Source organism: Podarcis muralis, chromosome 4 (genome assembly GCF_964188315.1).
Source record: "Podarcis muralis chromosome 4, rPodMur119.hap1.1, whole genome shotgun sequence".
Taxonomy (NCBI): Eukaryota; Metazoa; Chordata; class Lepidosauria; order Squamata; family Lacertidae; genus Podarcis; species Podarcis muralis.
In genome coordinates this window covers 19907416-19924040 of record NC_135658.1, presented here as the reverse complement: position 1 = coordinate 19924040, position 16625 = coordinate 19907416, and the positions used below count along the sequence as shown (strand labels likewise).

Below are 16625 nucleotides of genomic sequence, written 5' to 3'. Positions count from 1 at the left end.
TGTACGCAGCACAGCAGCATACGTTCACTTAAAATGCCAGTGTGACGGGAGAACCAGAATTGTTGCAACCCCCCAACCAGTTAAGCAAAATGATTTGGAGTTTTTTGCCGATCAGAAGGTCGAAGGTTCGAATCCCGCGATGGGGTGAGCTCCCGTTGCTCGGTCCCTGCTCCTGCTAACCTAGCTGTTTGAAAGCACATCAAAGTGCAAGTAGATAAATAGGTACCACTCTGGCGGGAAGATAAACGGCATTTCCATGCGCTGCTCTGGTTCACTAGAAGCGGCTTAGTCATGCTGGCCACATGACCTGGAAGCTGTACGCAGGCTCCCTCGGCCAATAAAACAAGATGAGCACCGCAACCCCAGAGTCAGCCACGACTGGACCTAATGGTCAGGGGTCCCTTTACCTTTACCTTACTTTCACAATGCAGATTGTCCTCGGATTTTGATGCAGCTTTTTGAGAATGACAAAGGAGCCTTGAAAAGCAGCAATCAAACCAGACACATCTGCTGCTATTGTAGAAGTCTTTGCAAATTCTAGAAATGCCAGCTGGTTCACAGGAACATAGGAAAATGCCAGTGGTCCATCCAGCTTGATATTGTCCACAATACTGATATTGCAGCAACTCTCCAGGGTTTCAAACGAGAGCCTCTCCCAGCCCTACCTGGAGGGGCCTGGGATCAAACCTGAGAACTTTTGCATGCAAATCAGATGCTCTAGCACTGGAACTGTGGCTCGTCCTTCCCTGAACTGTGCTGATCTGTGATGATGGCAAAGCAATTCTGATCCCCTAAATCCATTTTTAGAAATATTGCCATTATCCAACATTCCTGTTCTGCAGACACAATAGACTTTTGCTTGTGGGACAGATTTAGAGCACCATGCCTGTCTAACTGCACTTCCCTGCAGAGTCCTGAATAAAATCATCCCAATTCTTATGCTCCTATGGAGGAGGACGGGGCAGCCTAGATGAATGTGCAGATTCTAACAACGCAATCCTGCCTATGCCTATTAAGAGTTAGACGCAATGGGTTTATGCCACATAATCAAAGATTAATGTTCTGTAAGCGCAAGAAGTTATCCTTGTGCAATGGAAAATTCCCCTGTGTACCTCCTAAATCTGTTTCAGGCTTTCCTTCCAATGCTCCAAAGCAGATCTTGGGGACAGTAAAGGGCACACATAGGGTGAAGCGGGGGAGAAAATCCCATTGCAGCTGTGCTAATCCTTGCATTAGTGCAAGAGTTGAATATCGCCACTGAGTTCAAAGTCAGACAAACCAAGTCAGACTATTGGTCCCTCTAATTCTCCAGGGTTTTAGACAGAAGCATTTTCCAGGTCTTCCTGGAGATTCCAGGTGCTGAACTTGGAACCCTTCTGCATGCAAAACAGCTGTTCTACCCCTGAACTAAGGTTCTTTCCCAATGCAACATGGTCTCAGGTAAAGGTGTACCGTATATAGACTTGCAGCCTTAATCATCCAAATGCTTTGGAAAGCGCTGTGCTCTATATTTAGACACACTCTGTCAATTTAGTAGAGTTACTATATAGAGACTTTGAAGGTAGGAACAGCATGGGGAAACCTGGGATCCTGCCTCCCTCCCCATTCAGTTCGTGTTTGATGCACAGTTGTGAGACTCTAAACTTTTGATAAATTGCTAGCAGTTTTCAAGTTCTAAACTCAGCAGGATGCAAGGGAAGCCAGAGATGTCACATTATCAATTCAAAGACCTTATCAGCAGGGCAATAAGCTCATATGGCACAGTGACAATTTTACAGAGGGGATCGCTACACATCATTACAAATTACCGTATCTTGTGAGAGTATTTGTTATTTTCGAGGACTTCAGAGCTCTGAAAAAATGTTCTTTCCAATGCCTTCTGTTTCAAGAGGAAGATGGCAAATGCTGGGATATATGAATCACAACAGGACTGGTCAAGAGAGGAAGAAAGCACAAGGCCATTGTCTGAGTGTCAGAATCTAGCCAGAGCATAATTTGGGGAGTGGAGACCTGAACCAAGAAATAGAACTGGGATTCTGTATAGACCTCCAACACCATAAGGGACTCTGTGTCAGGGACTGGACTGAAGAGGAAGAGGAGTGGTGAGGATCACACCCCCTTCTCCTGTAGCTTCCAGAGAAGAAGAAGGCAGCAGCGTTATGTGGTGTTAGGAGAAGGAGGAAGGGAGGCAGAGCAGCTAGCTGACATGTTACTGTACAGCATAACTGACCCCCCCCCTTCTCCCAAAACGAGGCGTTCCTTAAGGGTGCAAGAACCAAGGACACAGAGACAATTGTCCACGGGCGAACGCCGTAGAGGCAGGTGTTGCTGCTAGAAAGGAAGGGGGAGGAGCTCAGTGTGAGCAACGCCATCATTGAGGAATGACTGGATTTCTTGTCTTTCACCATGTCAACTGAATAAAATCATAAGCAAGAACTTCCTTGTTTCCTCCCTGCTTTGTGGTGCCATCAGGGGAGGGAGAGAATCAAGCAGCTGAGTTATCGAGCCCAAAGAATTTTGTTTGTCCCACCCAAGACCCCACACCTGGACCCCTGCTTTTACTCCATGTTCCCTGCTTTCACCTATAGCCCCACAAGAGTGAAGGTGGTTTCAGGCCCAGCAAGCAGTTCAGAACCAGCAGAGGACTTCAAGAACCAGGTGTGCATTGGGACTGAGCAGATGAACAGCAAAGAGGAGGAGCTATCTGTGAGGACTCTCCTGGGCCTTCGCTGGGATAGTAGATCCCTGCTAAGTTACCATATGGCAGCTTTGCATTGTTCCACTCCCAGGCATGGGGAACTAACAGTGGCCAGTAAGACACTGGGAAACTGCTCATTATTTGACCACCTAAGTCCCAAATATGTAATTCTAACTGAACCTTCTTGCTCCACTCAGAACCTCAAGAGGGATGATTTCCAGAATGTCTCTATGCCCTTGGTTGGTGGGGGGAGTGAAGAAAGGAAAATGTTATATGGGCAGTGTCAGGGAACTGCCATCAACTGAGAGGCGAGAGGTGGAAGGGCAGTTGTGTTATAGGGAACCTCTGAAAGTCTTGCGAAGCAGTTCCTCCTCTGGCGAGGAGGAAAGCCCCACCTCCAGTGGAGAGGAGGTGGTGGGACCAGGGGATGCTAGGGAGAGCCTCAACACCGACCCTGAGCAAGCCGGAGAGGAGGGAAGTACCCCTTTGCCAGCGCCTCTGCGCAATAGGTTTCGGCGCAGAGAAGGGAGGAGAAGGCTGGGGGTCACGTGACTGTTATGCTGGGGGAGGTACAAGGACCGACCACTCCCAGATTCTGCTATCGACTGAACCAGCCATGAACTTGCGACACTCTTCACTGTAAATAGTTTGCACTAATAATAAAGTCTGGACAGGTCGGAGTCTTGCCTGTTTGCTCTCGAGCAACCACACCACCATCTGACAGCCAGGCTTCAGGTTGAGAAAGTTTTTATCTCGAGCAGCATGAAAACCACTAACTCTTGCCAGTCTAGTTGCCTTCCAACTCATGGAGGGTGACATTCTGAAGTGGGTGGTTTCCTTTGCTTCTGGAAGCTCCCTGGACATTTCAGAACCCCAATATTTCAGCAGGTCTTAGGTCTGATATGAACATAAGAAGCTGTGTTATACTGAGTAAGACCATTGGTCAATATAGCTCAGTAAGACTACGTTGGCTGGCAATGACTCTCCAGGATTTCAGACCATGGTCTCTTCTGGTCCTACCTGGAGATGCTGAAGACTGAACCTGGGACCTTCTGTATGCAAAGCAGATGCTCTACCACTGAGCTATGGCCTTTCTGGCCTTGACAGGCTTCTCCATGCCCCTGCCATAACATGAAGTGGTATTTCATTATATAGGTCTTCTTTGATACATGAAGCTTTCCTTCACCAATGGCAACAGAACTATGGAAAACCACCAAGTATAAGAAACCTGTAACAAACCACAGTACTTGTTTGGGTGGCTGTATGGGGTAGTCATTATATGAAAGCTGTTTCCATCATCCTACTTAATCCAGCTAAGTTGTAAACTGGGCCCTGACTGAGACCAAGGGAAGCCAACTACATAGGAAATGTAAGATGTGGCTGACGGCAGACAGACCAGGTGCTACAATCCTTCCAACTCTTCCCAGTGCAAAGCCTTCATTATTCAGGAAGGGGTATAAAATCATTATTCGAATCTGTATGATAAAAAATATGGTAAAGAGATGAATAGTGTATGGCTACTCACATGCAAACTGAAGTGTAGCTTCTCTGCTCAATATGCTGCCAAACATGTTGGTGGTAAAGCACTGATACTGCCCAGAATCTTTTGTTTCGCTGGGGTTATTGATGATAATGCTCCCTTCTATCACGCTGTACCGGTAATCACTTTCGGTGTCTATCTCCGTCCCATTCCGGAGCCATCTTGGGAGGAAAGCAGAGAAAGTGGTCTGAGAGGGGTCCATTTCAAGGCACCGTAGAAGATGTAAACACAGTGTTGAGGTAATTGTAAGAACAATGCTTTTCAGGTGTTGCTATCTGAAAGTGTGCTAACACTCAAGAAAATCACCATCCCCTGTTACCAATCTGGCTGCCTTCCAACTCAGAGTGACCTTCTGAAGCGTGATGCTTCCTGTACTTGTGGCTGCTCCCCGTGCATTTAGAACTCTAACAAAAATGAAATCTTTGCTTTTCTTCACCTATCTTCATGATTCTATCCTAATTTGAAAACTAATCAATATGAACCAAAAGAGACAGAGAATCCTAATATTCTGGTAGCTCCATCGGTAGAGCATGAAGACTCTGCATCTCAGGGTTATGGGTTCGGGCCCCAATTTGGGCAAGAGGTTCCTGCTTTGCAAGGGGGTTGGACTAGATGACCCTTGGGTTACTTCCAACTCTGCGGTTCTGTTGATTCTGATTCCAGGAAGCTCCTCACTTCAGATAGTCAACCTCCATGAATTGGAAGGTGATGGAAATGGCAAAGGGGGGCATTTGGAACTAGAGTGCTGCCCCCTCTCATCTGCTAACTTAGCATGTTATCTGAAAACCTGAAGAAGGCTATTTATTTATTATATGGATAAAAGGATTTCTGCACTGCCAATATCATAAAATAACATGGTGGCTTGCAACAATAAAGCAGAAAACACCATTAAAATCAGTACAAATCACCAGCTTTAAAAAGTATTCATGAGACTCCTGAAGGTCAACAGAAAGGATGTCTTCCGGATCTCTGATGGAAGAGCATTCCACAGCATGGGAACAGTGACATTAAATGCCCAGTTTCTTGCTGAGGCCAGTCAGGCCTCTGGATCACATTACATACCTGTGTAATTAACATAACCTTTTTGTGAAACAATTAGACACGACGCAGAAAATCGATGGTCAAAATCACCTGCTTTTTTTATATAATTATAAAAAACAGTTGAAGAGTACGTAACAAGGGCACAAAGCCACATATGTATTTCGGAAATACTTCTGGATCAAATAAGTAACCAAGCCAGGGAGAATTAATCCAGCAAGCATTTTGTTTTTTACCTGTAGGTTGGTGCTGGGTTCCCTCGTGCTTGACAGGTGAGGGATACTTTCTTCTCATCTGAATCCATGGGGAAAATTACATTGTCAGGCTCTTGTATAAACACCGGCCCATAATCGACACTCTCTGTGAGGAGAGAAAGGACATTTTTTTCCAGAGGTCAGAGTGAAAGCTTTGTACAGTAAGGTTTTGGGTTTTTTTTGGGTGGGGGGGATACTTGAGTTATTTCAGACATGGTTCATACATGCATGTTCCTTCCTCAGTTACTGGCTCAGCAAGTAGAAATGTAGAATCATAGATTTGGAAGGGACCACAAGGGTCCTCTAGTCCAACCCCCTGCAATGCAGGAATCTTTTGCCCACTGTGGGGCTCAATTGAAATACTTTATTGTCACTTGTACAATTTGTATACAGTGAGATTACTCGAGCACCCCCCACTCAGCTCCCTTGGTCTTAATTCCCCTCGTTTACTGATGCAGACCCACCAAACCCAAAAAGTCAGTTGCCCTGTTGTTATCTTTTCATTCAGCAGCCTAACAGCCCACGGATAGAAGCTGTTCTTTACCCTGTTGGTGTGACTAATCATGCCTCTATATCTTCTGCCCAAGGGCAGGAGATCAAGAAAGTGCCGGCCAGAGTGTGAATCATCCCTGAGAATTTTCCTCACTCTCCTGAGGCAACATTCTTCCACAATGTCATCCAGTGGATTCATGGGACAGCCCATAATATTTTGTGCTGTATTCACCGCCCTCTGTAGGCACTTCTTATTAGTTGATGTCAAACCAGCGTACCACACCGTGATGCAGTATGAAAGGACACTTTCTATTGTGGACCGGTAGAAGGAGATCCTCAAATGTTGATTGACATTGTTCTTTCGCAATACATGACCCTGAGATTAAAAGTCTTATGCTTTACCAGCTGAGCTATCCCAGTGATTGCTTGCACATGTGAAAAGGCTAGCTCACAGTCCGAATACAAGAAGAGCCTGCTGAATCACACCAATGTCCCGTCTAGTCCAGCATCCCATCCTCACAATGGCCAAACCAAATGCCTGTGGGAAGCTGGCCATGAGCACAACAGTACTCTGCCCACCTGTGATGTCAAGCAACTGGTATTCAGAGGCATGAATGTCTCTGGCTCTGAAGGTAGAGCACAGCCTTTGATAAGACTTGCGCTCCATGAATTTGCCTAATCCTCTTTAAACTATGTTTACTATTTCTCAAGAGTGGAACTGCTAAAAGTCAACAAGATGCACAAATCAATCGGAGGAAAACAACCTCGCCCATAACTGCGAGTGTAACTGTGACTGGGTGAAATACAGAAGTTGCTTAAATCATCTTCTTCATATTCAACGTTAAGAAGTAAATATGGAGTGATGGGCCAGGTCACTGGTAGCTTTCTTCTCCATAAATCTGTCTAACCCCTTGTAAAGCCACCCCAGTTGGTGGCCGTCACTGTAAGTTCCATAGTGTAGCTACACATTTCATGAAAAACTTTATTTTCTGTATCCTGAGTCTTCCAACATTCAGCTTCATTGGTTATCCATGAGTTCTAGTGTTAGGAGAGATGGAGAAAAACTATTCACCATCCACTTTCTCCATGCCATGAATAATTTCATGAACTTCTTTTCTCTAAACCAAAAAGGCCCAAGCCTGCAATCATTCCTCACAGGGGAGTTGTTCAATGGAGGGGAGAAAACAAGAGAGACTTGTGATTGGTTCTTTGAAGACTAACAAACTCATTTTGGCATCAGGTTTTGTTGAGGAGCATTTGAAGATTGCTTATCTAGGGCTGCCAGATGTCTAGGAAAACACAACAACCATCAGCTTAGTCTCCTTCTGTACCTTGAGGTGTTTTAACATGCCAAAAAATCAGCGTAAGGGCAGGACTGGCATTGAGGTTCTCCAATACTACTACCCTTGAGGACACCTCAACCTGCTTGGTCTGTAAGGTCTCTGGGCAGCAGGGTTATTGGCCTAGTCGCAGCATCTCTATTTTGCCTCTTGCTCAACTCCATAGCTCTCCCATCCCAATAACAATAGTAGTAATTACTATCTCTCTTTCAAAGAATCACAGGCATAATAGGTGATGGAATATGCTTCTTTTTTCTTCGTCAGAGGGGACAGAAGGCTGACATCAGGTGTTGACATTGTGGGACATTTGCTGAGGCCCACATCCTGCCAGGGCTCCCACTATGAACCTCTGGATCCTCTGGCTCCCCTCCCTGGTGTTGCTACTAGCTCATCTGCCCTCTCCAAGCATGGCAAAAATGAAAACAGAGAAGATCACTGATCCTGCCCTCTCCTGCTGGTCAGTGTTGTAAATTGGACCCAGCAGGAAAGGGTAAGCAAATGTGATGAGGAGGTGAGCACCTAGCTCAGGGTTTCCCAAACTTGGGTCTCCAGCTGTTTCTGGACTACAGCTCCCATCGCCCCTGACCACTGGTCCTGCTAGCTAGGGATAATGGGAGCTGTAGTCCAAAAACAGCTGGAGACCCAAGTTTCAGAAATGCTGATCTAGCCTATGGTGAAAAGGCACCTGCTTTTCATACAGATGTTCTCCAGTTCTATCCTCAGCATCTCCAGGCAGGGCTAGGGATGTCACCTGTCTGCAAACCCACAGAGTGGCAGTCAGTCAGTGTAGACCACATTGAGGTAGAGGGACCAATTGTCTGACTCAGTCTGAGGCAGCTTCCTATGGTTTGCTAGAAATGGAGCCAGCATTACTCCTGACTGTGGTTTTACTTGGTGGCAGTGGTGCGTAGCTATGATCTGCTATTCTAAACTTCCCACAATGCCTCAGTGCAATGCTATATGAGACACCGTGGAAGATGACTCACTGCACTAGGAACAGACAGGCAAGCATGAGTGCAGAGGGGCTCTGTCAGCTGCCCAAAGGTGTCACATGCTGACATTAGGCCTGCATTTGCTCGCTGATGAACCTCCATGTGGGGAAATGCCTCACCATTTGAATTTCTACCTTGTCAAACAGCTACTCAGACTCAGGAGGAGGGTGGAAATGGCAACATTAACTATCCAGGAACAAGGTAAAGCTTCTTTACAGCACTTTGCATAATCACTGCTCTATAACGATCAAATAATTTGCTTCGTAACTTTTGGTGTCTAATTCCTGTGACATGGATGCTCTTAAACAAGCCAACGATTTTCATCTGCTAATTTGGAAGATTTTCACTTATGCACCAAAATACCCCTGTGCATAAGTGTTTGCATGATTGGGCTCTTCTGCTTCTCAGCAGACATAATGATTCAGATCAATCCTTGTCAATTTGGGACCTCATAGGAGCATGAAGGGGGTAGCTAGGAAATTACAGATATGAATATCAGCAATCTATCTACAGGAGACTCATAGGAAGACATCTGCAGATATTTATTTTCCATTACTTTTCTATTCCACCCATCTTCAAACGAGCAGCGTGGCTTACAACATCTGAAAACAGCACCACAGACAAAATAGGTAACAACCCTGAAAATCCATTCATGTGAAAGATACAGCTTGCTATTTTTAAAAGGTGGAGGTTCTAGTTATGAGCCTCCTCGGGAAAAAATCCCATCAAATTCAGTACTGCATTCTCTCAGTTAAGCATGAATAAGACATTAGCCTGAAGTTTATGTCCAGAACCATGCACCTTATTATTGACTGTCTAGAATCAAGCTTACTGTATTCTACAATTATTTTAATTAAAACTTAAAGTAAAAACAAAAAACAGCAACACGCGCATGTTTGAAAGCATTAGGAACATACAGGCTTTTGCCATTGCAAATGCATTTGTCTTTAAGGTGTCATGAGATTCACTGGTTTTCTTACTGCTACAGGTGAAAGACAAACCTATCGCATAGTTTGGCCACATTCCCACCATACCTTTAAATTGCTATGATACCACTTTAAACCATCATGGGTTTTCCTCAAAGAACCCTGGGAACTGTAGTTTGTTAAGGGTGGTGAGAGTTGTTAAGAGAGAACCCTATCATGTAGCTACAATTCCCAGAGTTCTCCATGAATAGAGATTGATTGAAAACTATGAAATAAAAGCAGAATTAGACTGATCCCTGTATTGTATAAATATAAGTTCGTAGGGAGGTAAAAAGAAATTATACAAGAAATATGTAACTGTGCTGTTTAAAGTAATGGATAGATAAAGTACAGTGAGCTTAATTGGAAGTCAGTTTTAAATTTCTTCTCTATAAGTTTTATAATTGTGTTCAGCATCAGGAGTATATATAATGATAATTATATTGATCATCTTGTATCTTATAGTGTGGTGGTTTGATTTTTCTGTTATTTGTTTGTTTGTTTGTATGTTTGTTTACTTGTATGTACGTCTGTTTTCTCATAAATGTATTTATTTTAAATTAATAAAGATTTTTTTTAAAAAAAGAGATTGATTGTTAAAACATTTTGCTATTGACAGTGGAAATACTACTACTACTACTAAACATATGTGTTGGAGAGAGCGCACACACATTGTTGTTGGCCTCCATCTTCTCAACAGACAATGGAGTGATGTCAAACCACTTCATTAGCAGCACTGAACTGACTTCCCCAAGACATAAGCCTGGGCAGTGCGTCTGGAGGTCCTGGGCTGACAAAACCCTGCTCTCAGCCTTCCTTATGTGGTCCAAAAGAAAGCAGAGCAGTAGGTTTGGCACCAGCTTGGCTGCAGGTGTTACCCTGCATACAAAGTACCACCCAGCCGTCCTATGGACTCCACTCAGGATGAGTGATGTCATCAAAATGTCAAATTGATGTGCACGGAATTATTCCACCTCCAACTCATAAAGTCAGGATGTACTCTGGGGAGAGTCCCCTTGCCCCAAAATTCTTCCTCTTGTTTTATAATGTAAAGCAAGGTCGTTTCGAATTTCTGTGCCAATTTTGTTTCGTGGTTCCGCCATCTGCATTTCTCAGACTGACTAAGGTGCTGAAAGCTTGCTCATTCTTTGAAGTGGAACACTCTAATCCCTTCCTCTTGATTAAGTGATGGTTGATTGCTGAAATTTACTTTAATGTGCTTTTCTTCTTTTTAAAAAACGGGAATGTAATTTAAGAACAATACTTTTTTCTCTGAGCAATCAGTTTGCTCGGGAGTCTCTGAGTTGGAAAAGCCAGTCATGGTCTCAGGAAGGAAGCATGTTAATGTGACTTTTAAAGCATGACTCTGGCGGTTTTAGTAGTAGTAGTAACTGTAATTATAATTATAATTCCTTTTGAACAAGTGACTATTTCTCACCCCATGCTACAATTCTAAATTGGTAGTGTGGGAATGTGCATAGGTCCTAAAAGGAAGCAAATCAGTATAAAAAATTGTGAGTTCCTATTGAAAATAGTTTCACTTCCCCCTCCCTAAAGTGATTTTCTACAGTGCTCATAGTTGCTGACTCAATTCTGAGTTTAGTTGAGGGGAATTCACTTATCACTGGTGCAGATCATCCTCAGTAAAAGTGTTCTAACACTCATTCTGAGAAATTTCTTTCTTTCCTTTTAGGGCTGAGTCAAAATAGCTGCTCCACAATATTTATGGGTGGCAAAACTAGAGGGGTACTCAGCATTCTTGAGGCAGGGAGAGTGGTAGATTTCTCCCACAGTTTTTAATTTCCAAATTTTCAGCTCAATGTTCAGTGACTGAACTGGGAAGCGTAGGTGTGAATCCATTTCCTTCCTTCAACAATAGTCAAATAATGTTGAAAGATATTAAAACTGGATCAACATTTGTGCCCAAAAATTCACGGAAGGGAAATTTGGGAGAACATTTTGCCGAATATTTTCCAGGAGATGATGGGAATTCTTTAACAGTTCAGGAGGAGACTGAAAATGATTATTCTTAATTTTTAAGGGCAGAAAATACTCTTTTGATAAATTTAATTTCTTCTCTGCCACACCACATGGTTGTTTCAAGGCTGAGGAGAAGGATTGGCCCCTCTTGACCATTGTCCTGGCTGAGGTTGTTGGGAGTTTATTAAATCTGTATACTGCCCTATATCTGTAGATCTCAGGGTGGTTCACAACACAAACATCTGGAGGAGATGGTGCCAGTGTCTCACAGGCTCCCATTGAGAACAAAGAAGCAGAAAGCTGGGCCAGATAAACCAGCTAACCACTACCACAGAATAACTCATGAAAAATAAGAAATAGGGGGGTGCAGAAGGCTGTTGTGCACAAAAGGGGAGGTTGATGGGCAACATTGTGCCTATAGGTCACATTTAGGACTGCAGGTTTATACCCTCAAGCACTGAGAGGCTTGGTGATGCTGTTCCTCAAACACTGACTGATGGTGACTGGTTGGAAATTATCCAAGAGGTTTTTTTAAAGCAGAGGAATCAGCTGCCATCTTTTGGCCCCAATGCCGTCCTATGTTAAGAATATAAGAATGTAGGAACAGCCTGATGGATCAGACCAATAGTCCATCCTGTTTTCACGGTAGCCTGTGGGAAACTAGAATTTATTTTTAAAAAAGGCAAAACCAGAATTACAACTCATTAAATAAGTAGATAAGAATTAATTCTCTACCCCCACTCCAAAATTCTCCAAGCTGCCTGCTTATCGACTTTTATTCTCTGTCTTTCACACCAATATGTGAGCAAGAATGTAAAATGGGAAGGGATATTAATAGGTTATAAAGAGTCACGGCAAGGATGTTGATACATAATAAATCAAAGACATCCCTTAACAAAGACAGATCTGTTGAGAAATAGATATAGACAGGCATATGCCATCACTTACGACCATAATTTCCCAAGGGCAGAATTCCCCCTCCTGTTCTTCATCAGGACTTTTAGAAACACCTGTCAGTATTTTTTATAAAAATAATAATAATAAAAACCAATTTCTGAAACTCGGCAACGTCAGTACCTGCTATTATCACAATGGTGTGTCTCCTGGGACACTGTCAATTTTAAATATACCTCTGTGCTTATTAGTTTTCCTTTTTGCAGAAGGTATTTGTGGAAGGTACCCACAAAAGTTTCCTTCACTCACACACACCCTGCCTTGTGGAAACTGCTGACGTTCTGAATGAATTGAAAACCTCATATTTACCATACTTTTCCATGTATTAGACGAGGGTTTTTTACTCCAAAATAAAGTAAAAAATGGGGAGGGGGGTCGTCTTATACATGGGTAGTGCAGAGGGAGGATGGGTGATTGGTTACATCCACAAGCAGGATCTAGCGATTGGGCTGCTTTGGATTGGCTGCTGCTTCTGCAATTTGCCTTGCGTCGCTTGTGATTGTTCGTGTTTGCCCATTGGGTGAGTGATATTTGGTTCAGCATTCCCACCCCCCAAAAAAATTGCTCAACAACTGTGGGCATTACCCCTCAAAAAACCCCAACAACTCTGGTCAATTCTCCCCCCCAAAAGCTCAATACATGGGAGCGTTTTATAGACCAGGCATTGGCAAACTCGGCCCTCCAGATGTTTTGAGACTACAATTCCCATCATCCCTGACCACTGGTCCTGTTAGCTAGGGATGATGGGAGTTGTAGTCCCAAAACAGCTGGAGGGCCAGGTTTGCCTATGTTTGACTTCCAATGAAGCCGCATGTCAGAAGATTCCGGAAAGAACCATTTCACACAGCACATACCATAGCTGAAGTATAGAACTTGCTCCCATAGGAGGCAGCAATGGCCACCAAATTGGATGGCTTTAAAAAGAGGCTTTGACAAACTCATTGGAAAGGCTGTCAATGGCCACTAGGCCTGATGGCTGTGCATTGTCTTCATAGTTTGAGACAGTAGTGCTTCTAATAATAGTTGCTAGAAGCCCCGGGTGAATGCTCTTGTGCTCAGGTTCTCCTTGCAAATTTCCCACACGCATCTGGTTGGCCACTGTGAGAACAAGATCCTGGAATGGATGGGCTACTGGCCTGATCTCACAAGGCTTTTTTGTTGTTGTTGTTCACGCTGGCTGGGGCTAATGGGAGTTGGAGTCTCATCAGGAGTGTCCTACAGCATTTCTCAGAATAATTCTGATATAGACAAAAGCAAGGTTCATTCATTAGAAAGAAGCACATGCTCTTTTCATGTAGTAAAAAAGAAAGAAAGAAAAGATAAGTGCTAAGACGGCTCAGAGAAATCAGGTGCTCTCTGTTGTTTGACACATCATTTTCACTTTGGTACTCATTCTTTGGATATTTGCCTTCAATTTACTGTTGCTCTGTCTATACGTCAGGTGATTCCTCCTCAGGGTCTTTCAATTAACCTTCATTACTGGGGAAAGAGACAGTCTGATCTCTTAATCAGCTCTGAAATTCTCAGTGTAATGTGTACAGAAAGCAACTTTAAAAAAATATTTAAAAATATTGCAGTGTCTTAAAAGACACATGGGTGTCTGCTATAGATCTCCAAGCCAGACTGAAGACTCTGGATGATGCTTTCCTACAGCAGATTACCAAACATTCAAAAGGGAGAGAGAGAGATCCTTGCCCTGGAAGACAACCACTGAGATATACAAACATAATAAATAGTAATGAATAATAATAACTACCCTGATATTTGTTGGAACTCAAACTCTGCCAAGAATGAACTATAGGGATATGGAATACAGTGGTACCTCGGCTTAAGTACTTAATTCGTTCTGGAGGTCCGTTCTTAAGCTGAAACTGTTCTTAACCTGAAGCACCACTTTAGCTGATGGAGCCTCCTGCTGCTGCCGCGCCGCTGGAGCACAATTTCTGTTCTCATTCTGAGGCAAAGTTCTTAACCCGAGGTACTATTTCTGGGTTAGCAGAGTCTGTAACCTGAAGTGTCTGTAACCTGAAGCGTACCGAGGTTCCACTGTATAGGATATATGGAAAGAGGCCTACTGGGCAGTCCACCACTGTCTACCTTATTCCCACCCACAGATCCTTCAACCACTATTCCTGCCAACAGGGTATTGCTTGTAAGGGTGCTGTGTTATCATTCCATGGGCATTCTTGGACTCAGCTCTAAGAGGAAGCTCTCTAAAACTCATTTTGCTCATGAACCTAGAGATATTTAACTGCTGCAATTGCCTTTTATGGTATATTTACTCTGAGAGCTTTGTGATATTTGTTGTTATATTACCTGGTGTTTGTATTTAATCTGCCACCTGTTTTTATAGTGGTTTCGCCCCTTTTTTTGTTGTATGAATGTTGCTAGTCAATTTGAACATTGGTTGGTTTTTTTTGGTGTTTTTTTTTTAGGAAGGCAGGATGTGAAAATTGTAAACAAACACACAAAATTCTCCAGCTGCTTCAAATTGAAAAGCCTGATGTACTCGTTTTGACTAGTCTGGGTTACAGATGTACATAATGCCACGGCTCTCCTCACTGAAGTGGTACAGCTGTTTCTGTTGGAAGCAAACATGTCCCTCCATAGCCTTATGGCAGTAACATGAAACCTGTGGTTTATTAGCTAGGGCTAGGGCTGATGAAAGGGACGCGGGTGGAGCTGTGAGTTAAACCACAGAGCCTAGAACTTGCCAATCAGAAAGTCGGCGGTTCGAATCCCCGCGACGGCATGAGCTCCCGTTGCTCAGTCCCTGCTCCTGCCAACCTAGCAGTTCGAAAGCACGTCAAAGGGCAAGTAGATAAATAGGTATCGCTCTGGCAGGAAGGTAAACGGCATTTCCGTGCGTTGCTCTGGTTCGCCAGAAGCGGTTTGGTCATGCTGGCCACATGACCTAGAAGCTGTACGCCAGCTCCCTTGGCCAATAAAGTGAGATAAGCGCTGCAACCCCAGAGTTGGCCACAACTGGACCTGATAGTCAGGGGTCCCTTTACCTTTACCTAGGGCTGATGAAAGTTGGAGTTAGCAACATCTGAAGGGCCACAGTTTCCCTATCAGTCTGATAAGGCTATGTGGGAACGTGTTTGCTTAAAAAAACAACAGTTAAACCACTTAATAGAGTATCACTGAAGGCCACAGCTGCCTAGTTGGGGATATTAAATGCCCAGTTCCTAATACTCAAATGTATAAAAAAACCAAACTTACTTTTATTCCACCCACAACACAAAAAACTCTGTGGAGAGGACACTTGAATTGACAATGCATAAATAAATGTATTGCTTGTTTTACCGTGTGGTGCATATAAGAATGTTCCACTGGACAAGTTACTGTGTTTATATGTTGTTCTTGTATTTACATGGGGCAGGGGAAATTGGTTTGGAAAAAAATCTAACTTCATTTACCTGAAATGTCCTTCTACAGCTCAAAATATAAAATGAGATTCTGCACGTTACTGATTTCAGATTGAGCAGAGAGGTGTTCATCCACAAATACTTATGACCTGTGAGGTATTCTGACCATCTGTAATACCTTTCTAGATGACTAATCAAAGCTATTTTTTCTCCAGGTTCTCAAGCAAACAAGAGTATGCTGTAGTTTATTAGCTTATTAGTTTATTAGTGACTTGTTTACCTAATGCTTCATTTAAAAAAAAAAAATCTAAGCAGGTTACCAAAGATAATATAAAATGTTTCCAAATTAGTCCTGATAAAATCAACTGACATCAAAAGCAAGTGGACATAATAAAATTATCAAATATAGACAAAATCACTAGTCTAAAAACAAATATACAAGATAAAATTGCATGTCTGGGTAGACTTGCTTAAACAAAAATGGTTTTACAGGCATCAAAACCAAATGAGCTTTGGGGAGCAATCCTTTGGCAAGATCTGCTGTCATTGGCACCTTAGTAAGCAATGGATCACCTGCTCAGCTGGCTGATTCCCCAGCTGGCTTTAAGTCCCCAACCCCAGCTCAGCCCAAGATGTGCTGGCTCTCTCAGCCAACTAAAGCAAAACCAGAGTAAGTTCCCAACAAAAGCGGTATTCTGGGGCCATGACAGATGCGGGACCAGAGAGGGAACAGGTTGGAACCTAGGTCCACTCAGCTGAGTCATGTGATCTGGCAACCAGGACTAGAACGGTATATTAAAGGCTTGTTTCCCCTCTACCAGGCTTAGGCAGAGAAGTACCAGCAGCCCCACTGCTGAACAGGGTTTGGATCTGGTGCAACTTGATACTAGTTTAACTTGTTCCAGCTTGCTTTACACCAGCTTCCAGAGCATTAAATTGTTGTCTCATAGTAAGTTCTTGACCACAGTAACCTTGTGGGTGAGGAGAAGAAATTGTTTGCA

The 16625-nt window shown here is 43.4% G+C and overlaps 1 protein-coding gene across 2 annotated transcripts in view; it reads right to left on the bottom strand.

Moving 5' to 3' along the window:
- Positions 1–16625, bottom strand: part of CNTN5 (contactin 5) — a 359100-nt gene that overhangs the window by 232763 nt on the left and 109712 nt on the right. For both annotated transcript variants that reach the window (XM_077927013.1, XM_077927014.1), the window contains 2 exons: positions 5513–5636; positions 4224–4399 (listed from right to left, as the gene is read on the bottom strand). In XM_077927013.1, coding sequence (XP_077783139.1) covers positions 4224–4399; positions 5513–5636 — 300 coding nt within the window. The remainder of the gene's footprint in view (positions 1–4223; positions 4400–5512; positions 5637–16625) is intronic.